At 61.2% G+C, this 14,229-nt stretch overlaps 4 protein-coding genes across 11 annotated transcripts; 3 read left to right on the top strand and 1 right to left on the bottom strand.

Moving 5' to 3' along the window:
* The first annotated feature begins 71 nt into the window (after nucleotides 1-71).
* On the top strand, nucleotides 72-6,367 carry PUS3 (pseudouridine synthase 3). 2 transcript variants are annotated; one of them, XM_082330846.1, is made up of 5 exons: nucleotides 72-111; nucleotides 3,185-3,615; nucleotides 4,814-5,379; nucleotides 5,741-5,931; nucleotides 6,047-6,367. In XM_082330846.1, exons 2-5 carry the CDS (start codon nucleotides 3,229-3,231, stop codon nucleotides 6,337-6,339), a joined length of 1,437 nt encoding a protein of 478 aa, XP_082186972.1. In that variant the 5' UTR covers nucleotides 72-111; nucleotides 3,185-3,228; the 3' UTR covers nucleotides 6,340-6,367. The 2 variants fall into 2 exon arrangements, with proteins under 2 accessions (XP_082186972.1, XP_082186973.1); XM_082330847.1 differs by lacking the exon at nucleotides 72-111 and adding an exon at nucleotides 2,125-2,465.
* On the bottom strand, nucleotides 974-6,733 carry HYLS1 (HYLS1 centriolar and ciliogenesis associated). Of its 5 annotated transcripts, none has more exons than XM_082330848.1 (3): nucleotides 6,643-6,733; nucleotides 5,838-5,922; nucleotides 974-2,146 (listed from the first exon to the last, which is right to left on the bottom strand). In XM_082330848.1, the coding sequence occupies exon 3, from the start codon at nucleotides 2,123-2,125 to the stop codon at nucleotides 1,340-1,342; it is 786 nt and encodes a 261-aa protein (XP_082186974.1). In that variant the 5' UTR covers nucleotides 2,126-2,146; nucleotides 5,838-5,922; nucleotides 6,643-6,733; the 3' UTR covers nucleotides 974-1,339. The 5 variants fall into 5 exon arrangements, with proteins under 5 accessions (XP_082186974.1, XP_082186976.1, XP_082186975.1 ...); XM_082330850.1 differs by having other exon boundaries at nucleotides 6,674-6,733; XM_082330849.1 differs by having other exon boundaries at nucleotides 5,838-5,919; nucleotides 6,643-6,727.
* Nucleotides 6,734-6,920: 187 nt separating this feature from the next.
* On the top strand, nucleotides 6,921-9,996 carry RPUSD4 (RNA pseudouridine synthase D4; the record flags this gene model as incomplete). Its single annotated transcript, XM_082330733.1, has 7 exons — nucleotides 6,921-7,085; nucleotides 7,334-7,499; nucleotides 8,352-8,553; nucleotides 8,777-8,870; nucleotides 8,973-9,123; nucleotides 9,414-9,511; nucleotides 9,665-9,996. 7 exons carry the CDS (start codon nucleotides 6,921-6,923, stop codon nucleotides 9,848-9,850), a joined length of 1,062 nt encoding a protein of 353 aa, XP_082186859.1. The 3' UTR covers nucleotides 9,851-9,996.
* On the top strand, nucleotides 9,858-13,979 carry PANX3 (pannexin 3). Of its 3 annotated transcripts, none has more exons than XM_082330730.1 (6): nucleotides 9,858-9,996; nucleotides 10,918-11,236; nucleotides 11,913-12,055; nucleotides 12,150-12,364; nucleotides 12,519-13,183; nucleotides 13,840-13,979. In XM_082330730.1, exons 2-6 carry the CDS (start codon nucleotides 11,056-11,058, stop codon nucleotides 13,899-13,901), a joined length of 1,266 nt encoding a protein of 421 aa, XP_082186856.1. In that variant the 5' UTR covers nucleotides 9,858-9,996; nucleotides 10,918-11,055; the 3' UTR covers nucleotides 13,902-13,979. The 3 variants fall into 3 exon arrangements, with proteins under 3 accessions (XP_082186856.1, XP_082186857.1, XP_082186858.1); XM_082330731.1 differs by having other exon boundaries at nucleotides 9,869-9,996; nucleotides 11,052-11,236; XM_082330732.1 differs by having other exon boundaries at nucleotides 9,914-9,996; nucleotides 10,905-11,236.
* Nucleotides 13,980-14,229: the final 250 nt, after the last annotated feature.

Below are 14,229 nucleotides of genomic sequence, written 5' to 3'. Positions count from 1 at the left end.
GCGGGGCGGCGCCCCCTAGCGGGCGGGCGGACCGCAGCGGCCGGAAGCGGGGGAACCGGATGGGGCGGGCGCTTCCGGGGCAGCGGCACCGGCGGCGGCTCCGGCCCGCGGGTAGGGGGGGGCTCCGGGGGCAGAGGCCCCCTCCTGGGTTTTTGGGGGGTCCCTGGGGTGCTGGGGCGGGGCAGACACCCCCTCTGGGGTGGTGGGGGTCCCGGGAAGGGCAGAGACCCCCCCTTAGGGTCTTGAGGGGTTCCCTGGGGGGGGGCAGAGACCCCCATGGGGTGGGGAGGGGCCGGGGGTGCTGGGGGGGGCGGACACCCCCTCTTGGGTTTTTGGGGGGGTCCGTGGGGTGCTGGAGGGGGGGGTCAGAGACCCCCTCAGGGTTGGGGGGGGTCCCGGGAGGGGCAGAGACCCCCCCTATGAGGTGGGGGGGGGGCGGGGGGGGGCAGAGACCCTCCCATGGGCTTTTCGGGGGGTCCCTGGGGTGCTGGGGGGGGGCAGAGAACCCTCCCATGGGGTTTTGGGGGGGGTCCCTGGGAGGGGCAGAGACCCCCCCATGGGGGGGGGGGGCAGCCCGGGGTGGGGGGGGGGGGCGCAGAGACCCCCTCCTGGGGTTTTGGGGGGGTCCCTGGGGGGGGAAGAGACCTTGCATGGGGTGGGGAGGGTCCCTGGGGGACAGAGACCCCCTCCATAGATTTTGGGGGACCCTGGGGGGGCCCAGAGACCCCCCACAGGGTTTCAGAGAGTCTCTGAGGTGCTGTGAGGGGGGCAGAGACACCCCCCCCCCCCCATGGGGTTTCAGGGGGTCCCTGGGGTCAGGCAGAGACCCCCTATGGTGTGGTGGGGGTCCCTGGGGTGGGCAGAGACCCCCCCATAGATTTTTGGGGGGGTCCCGGGGGGGGGGGGGCAGAGACCCCCCCATGGGGTTTTGGGGGGGGGGGGGGGGGGGGGTAGAGACCCCATCGAACCAACCCGCCCAACCACGATGGCTCCTTCCAGCTGCTTTATTAAAGATCCCGCCGCGACGCCGCTGATGAACCCGCCTCAGCGGCCGGCGCGGCGCGGCCCCGCCGAAAACCGCCAGGCTCGTCCTCCTCCCATTTCTCCCAAAAAGCTTATTTTCCATGCCGGCTCCCTGCCCCTCCTAATTTTTAAGTCGGAAAGAAGCTTCGCGGGGCGTGGGAGAGAAGCAGAGATGTTTTTACCCAGCCCGTTTAACAACCCGAGATTTAAAAAAAAAAAAAAAAAAATCCAGAATTTAACCCACTTGAAACGCAAAAAGGGGATTTTTTCCCAAATTATCGAGGAGGGGGACAAAAATGATGATGGTTTTGGGGAATTAGGAGGTGTTTTTTCTGGGAATGAGGCCGTTGGCCAGATCCCAGCGCACTTCCCAGCGCAGGGCAGCTCTCTTTTTTTCGGTCGGCACGGCGTAAGGGTTGGGGACGTGGAGGTGCTGGGGCTTGCTGGGGAGCTCGGGCTTGCAGAGCATCTGTTCCCGGATGCTCCAGCGCAGTTCTTGCCGCTGATCCTCTCCCGGGATTCGGAATTTTTCCCATTCTCGTTTATATTCAAAATATTTGGCCACTCGGTCGGTTTTACCCCGGTTACGGCCCAGCGGCTCGAACCGCGGAGGAATGAAGGATTTGGGTTGTCCCGCCGCAGCGGTGTAGTGAGAAACGGGAGAGCTCCGGCTCCCGAAATCCTCGAGGATCCACCGGTAAGGGGATTCCTCGAGGGAGCTGCCGCTCGTCTCGATTTCCCCCTCGGAGATGCTGTCGTCTGGATCGGTCCTTAGCCGAAGCATTTTCTGCCTCAGGCTCCAAACCTCGGCGTCGCTCTCCATCTCGCTGCTCACCGACTCGTCGGAAACCTCCACTCCTCCGTCGGGTCTGCGCCTCAGCACCTTCCTTCTCATTACCAACCTCCTGCTTCCCCTCCGATCTTCGGAAAACGGAGGAAAAGCCGGCTGCGCCCCCAAAACGAGGGGGGCCTCGGCGTAGGGGTCGTCACGGGGACGCGCCCGCTCCTCGCTGCCTCCTCGCTGGGCGCAGAGCCGGCTCGGGGCCGGCTGCTCCTCATCCTCCCATCGGTACCTGCCCGCTCCCGTCGCCTCTTCCATCATTTCCGCCAAAACGGGCGAATCCTGCAAAACAAACCACGGTTCATTTTTTGCGGCAGGTTGGAGCTGGTTAAAGACGTCGAGGGGGCTCGGCCTCTCGACTTTTCAGGTGTTGATTTCGGTGGCGGTTAATCAGACAGAGGCCCGGGAGCGCCGGCGGCGCCGCTAAACCTCCCGCCGCCGGCAGAAGGCTCTGTCCCTACGGCAAATGGAAACGCAGCGCAGCTATAAAACCCCCTAAATTCCTGCTTGAAAACTACGCTAAAATTAATTACGTTACATATATAAAGCACTAACGGGACGATGGACAAACACAGGGCGGATTTGTAAGCGCCGGGTGGAGGTATTAATGATTTTCCCCTTTTTCTTCTTTTAAAAACACGATATCGAGTCGTGATTTAACCTAGGGACATCCGAGAGGGTATTTTTTCCTCCGCTGCAGAAGTCGGGCTCAGCGCGGAGCGTTTAGTCGGCCATCAAAGCCCAAAGGCTGTTTGAACCTGGTTTTAGTAAAACTCGAGACCTGCGGCAAAAAAAAAAAGGGGATGCGGACGCGGTTTCCACTCGCTGCGCGTGTTCGGGGGATCTTTACGCCGTGAAGCAAGTTGGGAAAAAAAAAAAAATGCAAGTTTTAACCGCGCCGTTACAAAATGTCGGAGCAGATGGTGCGGCGAGATGAGCGGCAGGCGTTAGCGGGCTGTCTGAAGTGTTGATGCTGGCTGAGCGGGGTGCGAAAATGGAAAGGGCTCCGCGCTGATAGCAAAAGGCTAACCGGGAACGTGCTGACGGAGCGGATCCCGTCCCGCGGCGGCGGCTGGGGGAAGAGGGGTGATTAAAAAGTGCCAAAAAAAATAAAAAAATTAAAAAAAAAAAAAAAAAAAAAGAGTTGAGTAAGATGAAGCCGTCCGAGCTGAGCCCCCTTGGCCCTTCCCGTGCTCTGCTAGGAACGCCGAGGGGTTAAAAATAAAGAACTACTCCACGGTTAACAATTATTTTACCTCTAGGTGTAATAAAATCCACATAAAAATGCAAAACCCCCCCGATTTCCTTCTTTTTCTGCAGAGCCCGAGGAGCTACCGGCAACTGAGGCTCCGAGGCAAGCGGCTATGGCCGAGGGGAGCGTGGTGACCGACCGGGAGCGGCTCCTGAGGAGGGTGCAGGAGCTGGAAGAGGAGGTGAAGCGACTGCAGGAGAAGCTCCGAGAGGACAAGGAAGGCGCTGGGAGAAGCGAGGCTCCTTCGGCCCCTGGGAAAGCCAAGAAACGCCAGCGCCGGCCATTCGATTTCGGCGCCTACGGCCGCAGGCACGTGGCGCTGAAGGTCGCCTACCTGGGCTGGGGCTACCAGGGCTTCGCCAGCCAGGAGAACACCAGCAACACCATCGAAGAGAAACTGTTCGAAGCCTTGAAGAAGACGCGGCTGGTAGACGACAGACAGACCTCCAACTACCACCGCTGCGGGCGGACGGACAAAGGAGTCAGCGCTTTTGGACAGGTCAGGATTGCCCCCGCCGGGCTTTCCCGGATTTCTGGGTGGGATGGGGATCCAGCGGGATTACTGTCCCACGATGACGAGCCACCACAGCACAGGTTGGATTTGGTTTTTAAAAGCCATCGGCTTTTAAATCTGAAAGCGAGCCTGGCAATGGCTTCCTGCATGTGGCTCGATGACTTCAGACCCTTAAAGTCTTTATTAGTGCGAGGGCTTTTTCCTCCATATTAGCGCTAGGGTTTTTTCCATATTAGCACTAGTTTTTTTCCATATTAGCGCTAATTTTTTCCCCCCATATTAGCGCTAATTTGGTTTGGACTGCAGCTTCCCCGAAGCTGAGCGCTGCCAAAAGAGAGGTGATGTCCCTTCCTCCACAGATGCACTTGTTGCTCTTCCGACTGCGGCACTTGGCAGAGCCCCCTCGGCTGATTTAACTCGCTTAACCCCACGAAAAAATTAAAAAATATCCAAGAATTTGGAGAGCTTCCTGCGCAGAAGGGGCCTGAGGGGAGCCGCAGCTAGCGGAAGGGAGCGTGGGAGCGGGAGCCGGAGGGAGGGGAGCGAGCCGGCCCCACTCGGTGGGCACGGAGCCACCAGGCTGCTGGGGGAAGCGCAGCCCTTCCGCCGCCGCCGCGGCTTCGCTCTCGGGCCGGTTTCTCCTTCCCTCCCGGCTCTGGAAGCGGAGCTGGCTTCGTTCTTGCCTCGCCGGGCTGGTTTCGGCTCGGGTGGGCGGTCCGCTCTCCTTCGCGAGACGAGCCGCGCAAGATAAGGGCAGAGGGGCCGCGTTTCTCGTGCCGTTTAAAGCACGCGGGCACCGGCGCTGTTAATTAGCTTGTTCCCACATCAGGCTTTGCAGACAGCCAGGCTGTCACTGGCTTCAAGTCATCACCTCCAGCAAAAAAATGAAAAAAGGCACATTATAGCCTTTTTATAGACTAAAGTTGAAGCCATTTTGAGACCGTGCTCTGTAGGCAGCCTGCAACTTTCTCTGTTTTATTAAAGGAATCGGTAGCATCTGCTAGGAACCTTAGCGGAGGCACTCGCAGCTTTACCCGCAGGAAGGAGTGGTAAGATCGCCCGATTTAAGACACCTTCATCTGTAGGAGATCCTGCATTTATTTCGCAGCGGTGTAGGCAGACTTGGCTCGAGGCGCCGAATACGCCCCTCCGCGATCTAATCCTGGCTTTCCTCGTTTCGCAGGTGATTTCCCTAGATCTGCGCTCCAACCTGTCGGAGGGGAAGAAGCTCAATGGCCACGAGGGCGGCTCGGAAGGCAGAAGCGACGGGGAGGAAGAGCTCCGCTACACCCATATTCTCAACAGGGTGCTCCCGCCCGACATTCGGGTGCTGGCCTGGGCCCCCGTGGAGCCCGATTTCAGCGCCCGCTTCAGCTGCCTCAAGAGAACCTACCGCTATTTCTTCCCCTGCGCCGATCTGGACGTGGCCCTGATGCACGCCGCGGCCCAGAGGTACGTGGGGAGCCACGATTTCCGTAACCTGTGTAAAATGGACGTCGCCAATGGGGTGGTCAACTTCCAGAGAACGATCCTCAGCGCCGGAGTGACGTGGGTGGAGAGAGGAGGAGAAACTGGGCCGCAGGATCCCTTCCGTCTCTGCCAGTTTGAAGTGACGGGACAGGCCTTCCTCTATCACCAAGTCCGCTGCATGATGGCCATCCTCTTCCTCATCGGCCAGAGGATGGAGAGCCCCGAGATCATCGACGAGCTGCTGGATGTGGAGAAGAACCCCCGAAAACCACAGTACAGGTACGGAGAGCTCGGGAAAACCTCCTGGGCTGCTTCTCGAAGCGACAGCTGCGCGCTGGCAAGCCACTTCTCCGCCAGCCTGCCAAGCAGTCTCTCACAATATGGAAGCAAGCTGCCAGCGGCTGCTCTGGGAGGTATCCATAAGGATCCCAGTTTTTTTTTGCTCTCAGGCAAACTTTTGATGGCTTTAGTCCTTGGTATTTGGTTAAAACTAATTGAGTTTTTAATCGGAAAAAGGAGTTCTGTAGAAGACAGGGCTGGTTTTGGCAAAAAGCACAGGCTGATGCGCTGTTGCGCCAGCCTTTTTATCCCAGCATCCCTCCAGACAGCAACGGGTGACGCCTTCTCTCCTTTTCCCTAGCATGGCAGTCGAGTTTCCCCTCGTCCTGTACGACTGCGAGTTTGAAAACCTTCAGTGGCTCTATGACCGAGAAGTGCAGGAGTTCAACGTTACTCACCTGCAGCAGCTCTGGGCCAACCACGCAGTCAAAACTCAAGTGCTGCGTAACATGTTACGAGGGTTAGATGCCGCTCCCGTGGCTGCTGGAAAAAGTAAGGGATGGTTTTGTGACAACGCCTTGGGTTGGGGGGTGAATGGTTTAAAAAAAAATAAAGGGGTAATTAAATATTGTTCAAACTATTGGTATTTTTTTTAATTGTATCACAGGCCCGGGGAGCGGCGGGACCGTCCTCTGGGGAGATGCGAAGCCTCCGCTCCGCAGCCAGGTCAGCGGCTTCGTGGAAGGGGTCAAAGCCCGCACCTACAAGCCTTTACTGGCCCGGCCCAAGTGCGAGGGGCTGGAGGCCCGCATCCGCCATTTCGTGCGGAGGGGCCGCATCGAATCCCCCCGGGGCCGGGGGGCCGGCGGGGACGGGGAGCAGCAGCTCCCCGAGAGCAAGCGGAGCCACGGCGGGGCCGCGGAGCAGCCGCCCAAGCGGGTCTGCGTCGACGTCGAGTGATGGCGAGGGGGTCACCTCGGCGGGAGAGGGGCAGCTTGCCGCTTCGGGTTCTTTTTTATTGAAAAAAAGAAATAAAAATGCATTTTTCTAGTGCTATTTTTATAAATTTCCAGAATGAGTAGAGTGGTGCTGTGTCCTGGTCTGGGAGGGGATGGGGGGGGTGCCTCAGCCCCCTCAGAGCCGCTCACCTCACTGCGGGGCGGCTTGGGGGCTACTGGGACGTACTGGGCTATACTGGGCTGAGGCAGCCAGGGCCCGCCCCCCTGCTCGGCTCCCCCACAAGGCCCGCACGCCCCCCGGTACCTGACAAGGGTCCATGTTTTCCCGCCGGTACCTGACGGGGCCCGGCTGCTCCCGTCCTCCCGCCGCGACCGTTACCGGCCGCCAACCGTCGCCGGCGTTTAAACAGCCGGGCGGGGACGGCGCCCTCCCCCGAGCCCCGCCCTTCGCGCCGCCGCCATTGGGCGGCGCGGGTGTCGCTCGGCTGACCGCCACCTTCCGATTGGACGGACGGGTTGAAGCACCTCCTCCGCGCCGCCGCCATTGGCCGGAAGGGGAAAGAGGGGGAAGGAGGAAGGAAGATGGCGGCGGTGAGCGGCGGGCTGCGGCGGTGGCCGGCCGCGGGGCTGGGCCGGGCGGTTCGCGGCGTCTGCGGCAGCGGGAGGGCGGCGGCGGAGGAGGCGCTGCGGGCCGAGCAGCTGGCGGAGCGGCTGCGGGCGCGGAGGAGGGAGGAGGAGAAGCGAGAGGTGAGCGGGGCCGCGGGAGGGCCGCGGCCGGCTCTGAGGTGCGGGACTACAACTCCCGGCGTGCACCGCGGCGCCCGGCTGGGTGATGGGGTGGGATGGCGGGGACGGCGCCCGGCCTTCGTCTCCACAGGGGATGCTTGTGGTCGCGGCCTCCTCCTCAGCACCACTGCGAAGGCCAGCACGTTGCTGCTTTGCGCCAAAGCCGACGCCGTTCCTCCTCCACCGACGGCGTTTTGTTCTCCCCGCAGATCCCCAAAGACCCAGCGCAGAGACGGGTCCGGGAACTTGCCGTGCTGAGCAAGCAGCTGCAGCGGGTTCACCCCAACGTCCTGGCCAAAGCGCTGAAGCAGGGAACCGTGTACCAGAACGAGGAGATTGTGGTGATCAACAAACCCTACGGTCTTCCCGTGCACGGTGAGGAAAAGCCGGCCATGCCGCATCCTGAATATGAGCCGGCAGTGTGCCCAGGTAGCCAAGAGGGCCAACAGCATCTGGCTTGTATCAGGACTAGTGTGGCCAGCAGGAGCAGGGAGGTGATGGTGCCCCTGCACTGGGCACTGGTGAGGCCGCCCCTCGAATGCTGTGCTCAGCGCTGGGCCCCGCACCCCAAGGCGGCCATGGAGGGGCTGGAGCGTGGCCAGAGCAGGGCAGCGAGGCTGGGGCAGGGGCTGGAGCACAAGGCTGGGGAGGAGCGGCTGGGGGAGCTGGGGGGGCTCAGCCTGGAGAAGAGGAGGCTGAGGGGAGCCCTCATCGCTCTCTGCAATGGCCTGAAAGGAGGCTGGAGCCGGGGGGGTCGGTCTCTGCTCCCCAGGAACAAGCGATGGGATGAGAGGGAATGGCCTCAGGTCCCACCAGGGGAAGTTTAGGTTGGATATGAGGAAAAATTTCTTCTCCCAAAGGGCTGTCAGGCCCTCGCCCAGGCTGCCCAGGGCAGGGGCTGAGTCCCCATCCTTGGAGGGATTTAAAAGCCGAGGAGATGTGGTGCTGAGGGACATGGGTTAGTGGTGGCCTTGGCAGTGCTGGGTTAACGGTTGGACCTGATGATCTTCAAGGTCTTTCCCAACCTAAACGATTCTATGATTGTATGCAATGGCTCTATGGCGCTGACAGGGAATCCTCTGTCTCTGTCCTCCCTGCGCTGAGGCTTTCCTTCCCAGGGAGGGATGCGGGGTGTTTGTCACCTTTAGATCGCAGCCTTCATCTCACGTTTTGGGGGTAATTTAAGGTGAACATGTCCCCTGATTGCCTTGCCTCTGGGTTACGCAGGCGGCCCCGGGATCAAGAATTGCATTGCTGATGTGCTGCCGATTTTGGCCAAGATGTTGGAGAACATGAAAGCCGAACCCCTCCACCTCTGCCACCGGCTGGACAAAGAGACCACAGGCGTGATGGTGCTGGCGCGGAGCAAGGAGGTGGCGGACAGGATCCGGCTTCTCTTCAAAACTCGTCAGGTGGAGAAGATCTACTGGTAGGAAAGGTTTGGGTGGAGAAGCGGCTTCGAAGGGCCTGTAGGGTTTGAAGGAGGGGTGAAGGGACGGCCAGCGGGGCGCAGGGGCTTTGTAGAAGCGGTGGGTGTTTGCTTATCTTCCCTCTGGCATCTGTACGGGGCTGGGTCGTGGGGAGAGGGGGTGAGGGGAGGGTTCCCTTCCTGCTGGAGCACCACCCCGCAGACCTCCGGTTTATCTCCCCAGGGCAATTAGCCTGGGAGACCCGGACCCCGCCGAGGGCATCGTGGAGATCCCCATCGTGGAGAAGGAGGTGCAGAGCCACCAGTCGCACTACAAGGTGAGCGGGACATCCTCTGGGCCGCCGTTCTGGCCTCGCGCTCCCCCTCCCCGGCACCCCCCTCCTGCCTTCCCGCCGGCTCACCCTCTCCCCGCCGTTCAGATGACGCTGGCCCCCAACTACCGCCTGTCTCCGGAGGACGGGAAGGTGGTGAAAATCCGCAAGAACCGCAACGCTGAAAGCGCCGTGACGCGCTACCGCCGCCTGGCTAGCTCTTCCGCCTGCTCCTTGCTGGAGCTCCAGCCCGTCACGGGTGAGGCCTGGCCGTGCGTCCCCGGGGTTGTGTCGGCTGCTGAATCCGCTTTCCCTGCGGCTCTGCAGCCAAGAGCAGCGCTGGAAGCGGGAACTCGTCCTTAGACACAACCAAAATCCTGTTTGGGCCAAGGGAACAAGCCACCCCGGGGCGATGGTTTGCTGCCGGGCCGCTCTCCGGCTGCCGGTGATTTTGGCACGGGATTATCCGGCACCGAGGGTGGCAGCGGGGAGCCGAGGCCTGGCACAGCTGGTTGTCACGTTTCTCCTCTTTTTGCCTTCCCTCCTCAGGAGTGAAGCACCAGATCCGGGTTCACCTGGCCTACGGGTTGGGGTGTCCCATCCTGGGGGATCACAAATATTCCCACTGGAGCAAGCTGGCACCCCAGGTAAGGCAGGTCCCGCGTCGGGGGCCGCTGCCGGAGCCGGATCCAGGGCTGGGCAGCCCCTTCGTGCCCCCCAGCTCCCTCCGAGCCTGGGATTTTCCAGTCCCAGCTGAGGAGCTGGGTTTGTGGAAGGGACGTTTTCTGTCCTCGCCGCAGAAGTTGCCTGTGATCACCTTGAAGAGGCTGAAGCTGGAGCAGAGCAAGGCTCGCCACCTCCCCCTCCACCTCCACGCCTACCGGCTCTCCCTGCCCCTGGGCGAGCGGATAGACCTCGTCTGCAAGCCGCCCCTCTTCTTCCAAAAGACTCTGAAGAAGCTGGAGCTGGACATCCCTAAGGACTAACGAGGCAGGACGGGAGCGGTACCCTTGATCTCCGCGGCTCCAGCACGTGGTCCGGCCGCTCTGCAGCGGTGTCCGCCTTGGAGCCAGTCTCTGCCGCTTGCCAGAGACCTCCGGTGTCGGTACCGGCGTTGCTGGCTTCAAACCAGGTACCTGCGCGCGCTTCTTGCCCTGATTCGGCACAGAAAAGCGGCGGGGCAGACGGAAGAGCCTCTTGTTCGGACAAAGGAGGCCGGGTGGAAACTGGGCTTCGCCCAATCCGTGTTTTGAACTTGTCTCTGAGCAATAAAAGATGCGGTTCCTGCAGAGGCGAAGGGTTGCGTGTCTCTGTGCTCGGGCCGGGCGGATCTCGGCCCCTGGGCAGGTTTGATCGCGCCTGGGTGCAGTCCCTCCCGGTTTGAGGGCCGGTGCTGTTTAGCAGCCTCTCCCTCGTAGCCTGGCACTCCACGTTCAAATTTGGAGACTCCCTTCATTCGAAAAAATCCATCGAAAGTGTAATTTGGCAGCGGCCATGGGTTTTTTTATTTTTGCTGTGCCGAGAGACTGCGCGGGGAGTTCCTCCGCTCTCTGCTGCCAGGGGTGTCGGCGCGGGTTTTTGGGGAGCGACTACGCTGCCAGGAGACTCTTTTCTATGCCAAGCTTGCGGCTGGGCAGCAGGACTTTCTCCAGCCCCTCCGGCTGGTTCGGGTGCGGGAAAAAGTCATTTTTGGTGTGTTTTGGGGCTTTTTGTACCCCACGGGGCCGCTGCATACCTGGCTGGGGCTTTTCGGTTGGGTAATGCCCTGTCCCCTGCCTCCCCGCTCCTTGCACGGAGCAAAAATAGCCGGGGAGCCCCACGCCCCTCGAAAGCGCCGCCAGAAATACATCTGCTTATGAGAGAGGGACGTAAAACCACGAGGAGCCGGGGAGCGGCTGCGGCTGGGGAGGAACGCTGCCTTCCCAGCTCGGTGCCGCGGCTGCTATTTTTCTTTTTTTTTTTTTTATTCTATTTCGAGGCGTGCTATTTGCAAAAAGGCTTCCCCCTGTAATTACCAGTTGATTTAACGCACCGTCTAAGCTGTCATTTACAGCCGTCGGGGACGGAGCGCTTGGCAAGCGATGCCTTCAGCCCTACAAAGGCGCTCCTAGAGCCGGTCACGCCTCAGACAACGCCAGAGCCGCCCGGCAGCAGCAGCAGTCGCTGTTGTCTCCTCTTCCTCGATAGAAAAATGTCCCTCTCGCACACGGCCGCCGAGTACATGCTCTCCGACGCTCTCCTCCCGGATCCCGGCGGTTCCCGAGCCAAGGGTTTGCGGCTGGAGCTGCCGAGCGATCGCCTGCTGAAGTTCGTCACCGTGGGGCTGCCCCTCTTCCTCGTGTCGCTGGCTTTCGCCCGGGAGTTCTCCGCCGGTGAGTCGCGGCATTCACAACGGGGTCGCGGGCAATCGCCGGTGGCGGCGGTTCAGTTATCGCTGCAAAACCCTCGTGTTGGCGCCGATGTGGTCGTGGTCGGAGGTGGGGCAGCCTGGAAATCCTCTTTTAGGAACTATTCTTTCTCAGGGATATTGATTGATTGTTTTTAATGGATTATCGGTCGCTGGGAACGCCTGGGAACAGCCGCGCTAAACCCCAGCACCGGTGGTGGATCAATGCCGCGCCTCAGCTGCTTGCCCCCAGCACCTTTGGGTGCTGCAGGGTCGTTTCTGAGGAAGAGGAGGAGGAGGAGGGTGCCGGCAGGGCGACTCAGGTCCCGCCGGGGCTTGCCAGGGCAGCACAGAGTTGCATTGACGGTGCATCGCGACCTCAGGCTAAATCCGGCCTTGGCCGACGTCCCTGGGGATTTGGTTTGACTCCGGTTTCTGGCCGGTCTCATTCCCCACACCGTGTACCCGCGGCCGTGCTCAAAGGGTTTGTGTTTGGGAAGCGATGGAAAAAGTTCTTGCTGGAAAACACAGCGGTGGGGAAGGGCAGCTACAAAACGGGTGTGAAAAAGGCTTTTTTTAATCCAAAGCGATGCCTTAGATGTGATCGCTCGTGCTCGCCAGACCTCCGCGGCTGAGGCTGACCCTTCTCCTCCTCGCTCCAGGCTCGCAGATCAGCTGCTTCTCCCCCACCAACTTCACGGGGAAGCAGTCCGCCTATGCTGACACGGCTTGCTGGGACTCCCTCGTCCACCACGGCTTCGACGCCGAGGGCCGCGCCGTCACCAAGTCCCTCTGGGCTCTCAAGGTAGGGGTCAAGCTCGCCTCTGGGTGCCCTCGGGTCCCGCCCGGGCGCGCGGCGGAGGCGAAGCAGCTCCGCGCCGCTTGTCTCCTTCGCCCAGGTCTTCCCCTACTCGCTGCTGGTGGTGGCGGTGCTCATGTACATGCCTTACCTGCTGTGGCGTTACGCTGCCGCTCCCGCCCTCCATTCCGACCTCCTCTTCATCATCGACGAGCTGGACAAATCCTACAACCGCTCCGTGCGCCTGGTGCAGCACATGAGGAAGGTCCAGCAGGCCAGCGCCGAGCCGGAGCGATTCTGGGAGGAATACGAGAGGTGAGGCCGCCGGGCAGCCTCCACCGGTCACCACGCCCCTCTGAAGCCCCTCCGCACGGCGTCGCGGCTGCGGCCGCGTTCGGGATGGGCTTCGGTGAAGCGACCGGGTTTGGGGCGTGGCTCTAAGTCCCCGGCGTGTCCCCTCTGTCCCCAGGGCCCGCCGGGAGAGGTATTTTGAGTTCCCGTTGCTGGAGCGCTACCTCACCTGCAAGCAGCACGCTCACTCCTTGGCGTTCATCTACATCCTGAGGAACCTGCTGCTCCTCTTCTTCTTGGCTGCCACCTGCCTCTACCTGGTCTTCCTCCACCTCAACATCTTCTTCCAGGACGAGTTCAGCTGCTCCATCAAAACGGGGCTGCTCCAGGCGGAGCCCGGCGTCCCCGCGCTCATCCCCTGCAAGCTGGTCTTCTTCTCCGTCTTCCAGCTCATCAGCCTCTCGGTCGGCGGCGTCTACGTCCTCCTCATGCCCGTCGTCATCTACAACGCCCTGCAGCTCTGCCAGTGGGACAAGGGGCTGCTCTCCGTCTACGAGATGCTGCCCGCCTTCGATCTCCTCAGCCGCAAGATGCTCACCTGCCCCATCAACGACCTCAACATCATCCTCCTCTTCCTCCGGGCCAACATCTCCGAGCTGACCTCCTTCGGCCGCCTCAATGCCGTCAGCGCCTTGAGGGAAGCCACCCCGGACAAGCAGGACATCGATACCGTCGTCGACTTCATGACGCTGCTGGCCGGGTTGGAGACCACCAAACCCAAACACCACCCTTGCTCCCCGGAGGCCGACGGCAGCGTGCCCCTCTCCAACGGTGGGGCTCCAGGTGGGGTTTTTTTTTTGGTAGAAAAAGCTTCTTTGCTCTCCTCTTGCCTCCCGCGCTGCCAGAATCCACCCCGGGGGCGAGGCTGGATCCGTCCGCCGGGGCCCTAAACCCTTTGCTGAGGCCTTAAGGTTTTTGGGGAGCTGCCGGGGGTCGCCGGGAGGGCTGACGGCTCCGTTTACAGCCGGGAACGGGTTCCGGCAGCCGGGATGTGATGGCACCACGAGCCCACGCGTGGGCAGGGGTTGCTATAGGAACAGAAAGCGGAGAGCTTGCTGCTTAAATCCAAGTTCCGGGAGGGGCTGGGGGGGGTCCCCGTTTTTGGCAGAGCCTGCTGGGAGTGGGGCTGGGAGCTTAAAATCGGGGGAATGCCAAGGATGCCGCTCCTGCCCCCTTCTCCTGGCGCCTCCTCTGCGGCCCCGCGGGGATCCCCAACCCGGCAGGGCGGGAGCCGGGGCGCCTGGGCTCCTTTTCCTGGCCCTGACCACAGTCTGAGGGCTGCGGTTTCCCAAAAAACCACCCAGACTGAGCTGTATTTAGCATCCTCGTCGGCATGGCAACCATGGGGCTAGCACAACTGGTTCTCGGGCTAGTGGAGAAAGATCCCAGTTTGCCATCGCCCAGTTAATTAACTTCCTCCTCTTTCCCCCCTTGCCCAGGAACGAAGCCTGGAGCGGAAGCGATGGGAAAAGCCTCCCGGGACTCGCTGGGCTCTGCCTGACCCCAAGAGCAGGCAGCGGGGCAGGCAGCAGGCAGGGCGGCCGCTGCCAGCATCCGCCCAGTTGGTCTACTGGGATCCAGTTTGATCCAATTCCCTGTTGCCGGCATCGCTGGAGCGCATTAAACTCTGGTTTTGATACAGCCTGGTGGGGTGACGTCTGTAACGCGACGGCCGGGCTGAGCTCACCCGTTCTCTGCCCGCGTTTGGGGTTCCCCTTCTTACGTTCGCATTTTTTTTTCGGCAAAAAAGGGTTAAACGATTGATTTTTTTTGTGCAGAAACTCCCTCGGATGCCTTATTCCGAGCGCTGGGGGCCACGTCGCGCCTCT

This window comes from Platalea leucorodia, assembly GCF_965183815.1.
Source record: "Platalea leucorodia genome assembly, chromosome: 20".
In the NCBI taxonomy this organism is placed as follows: Eukaryota; Metazoa; Chordata; class Aves; order Pelecaniformes; family Threskiornithidae; genus Platalea; species Platalea leucorodia.
This window is presented reverse-complemented; position numbering and strand designations above follow the sequence as displayed.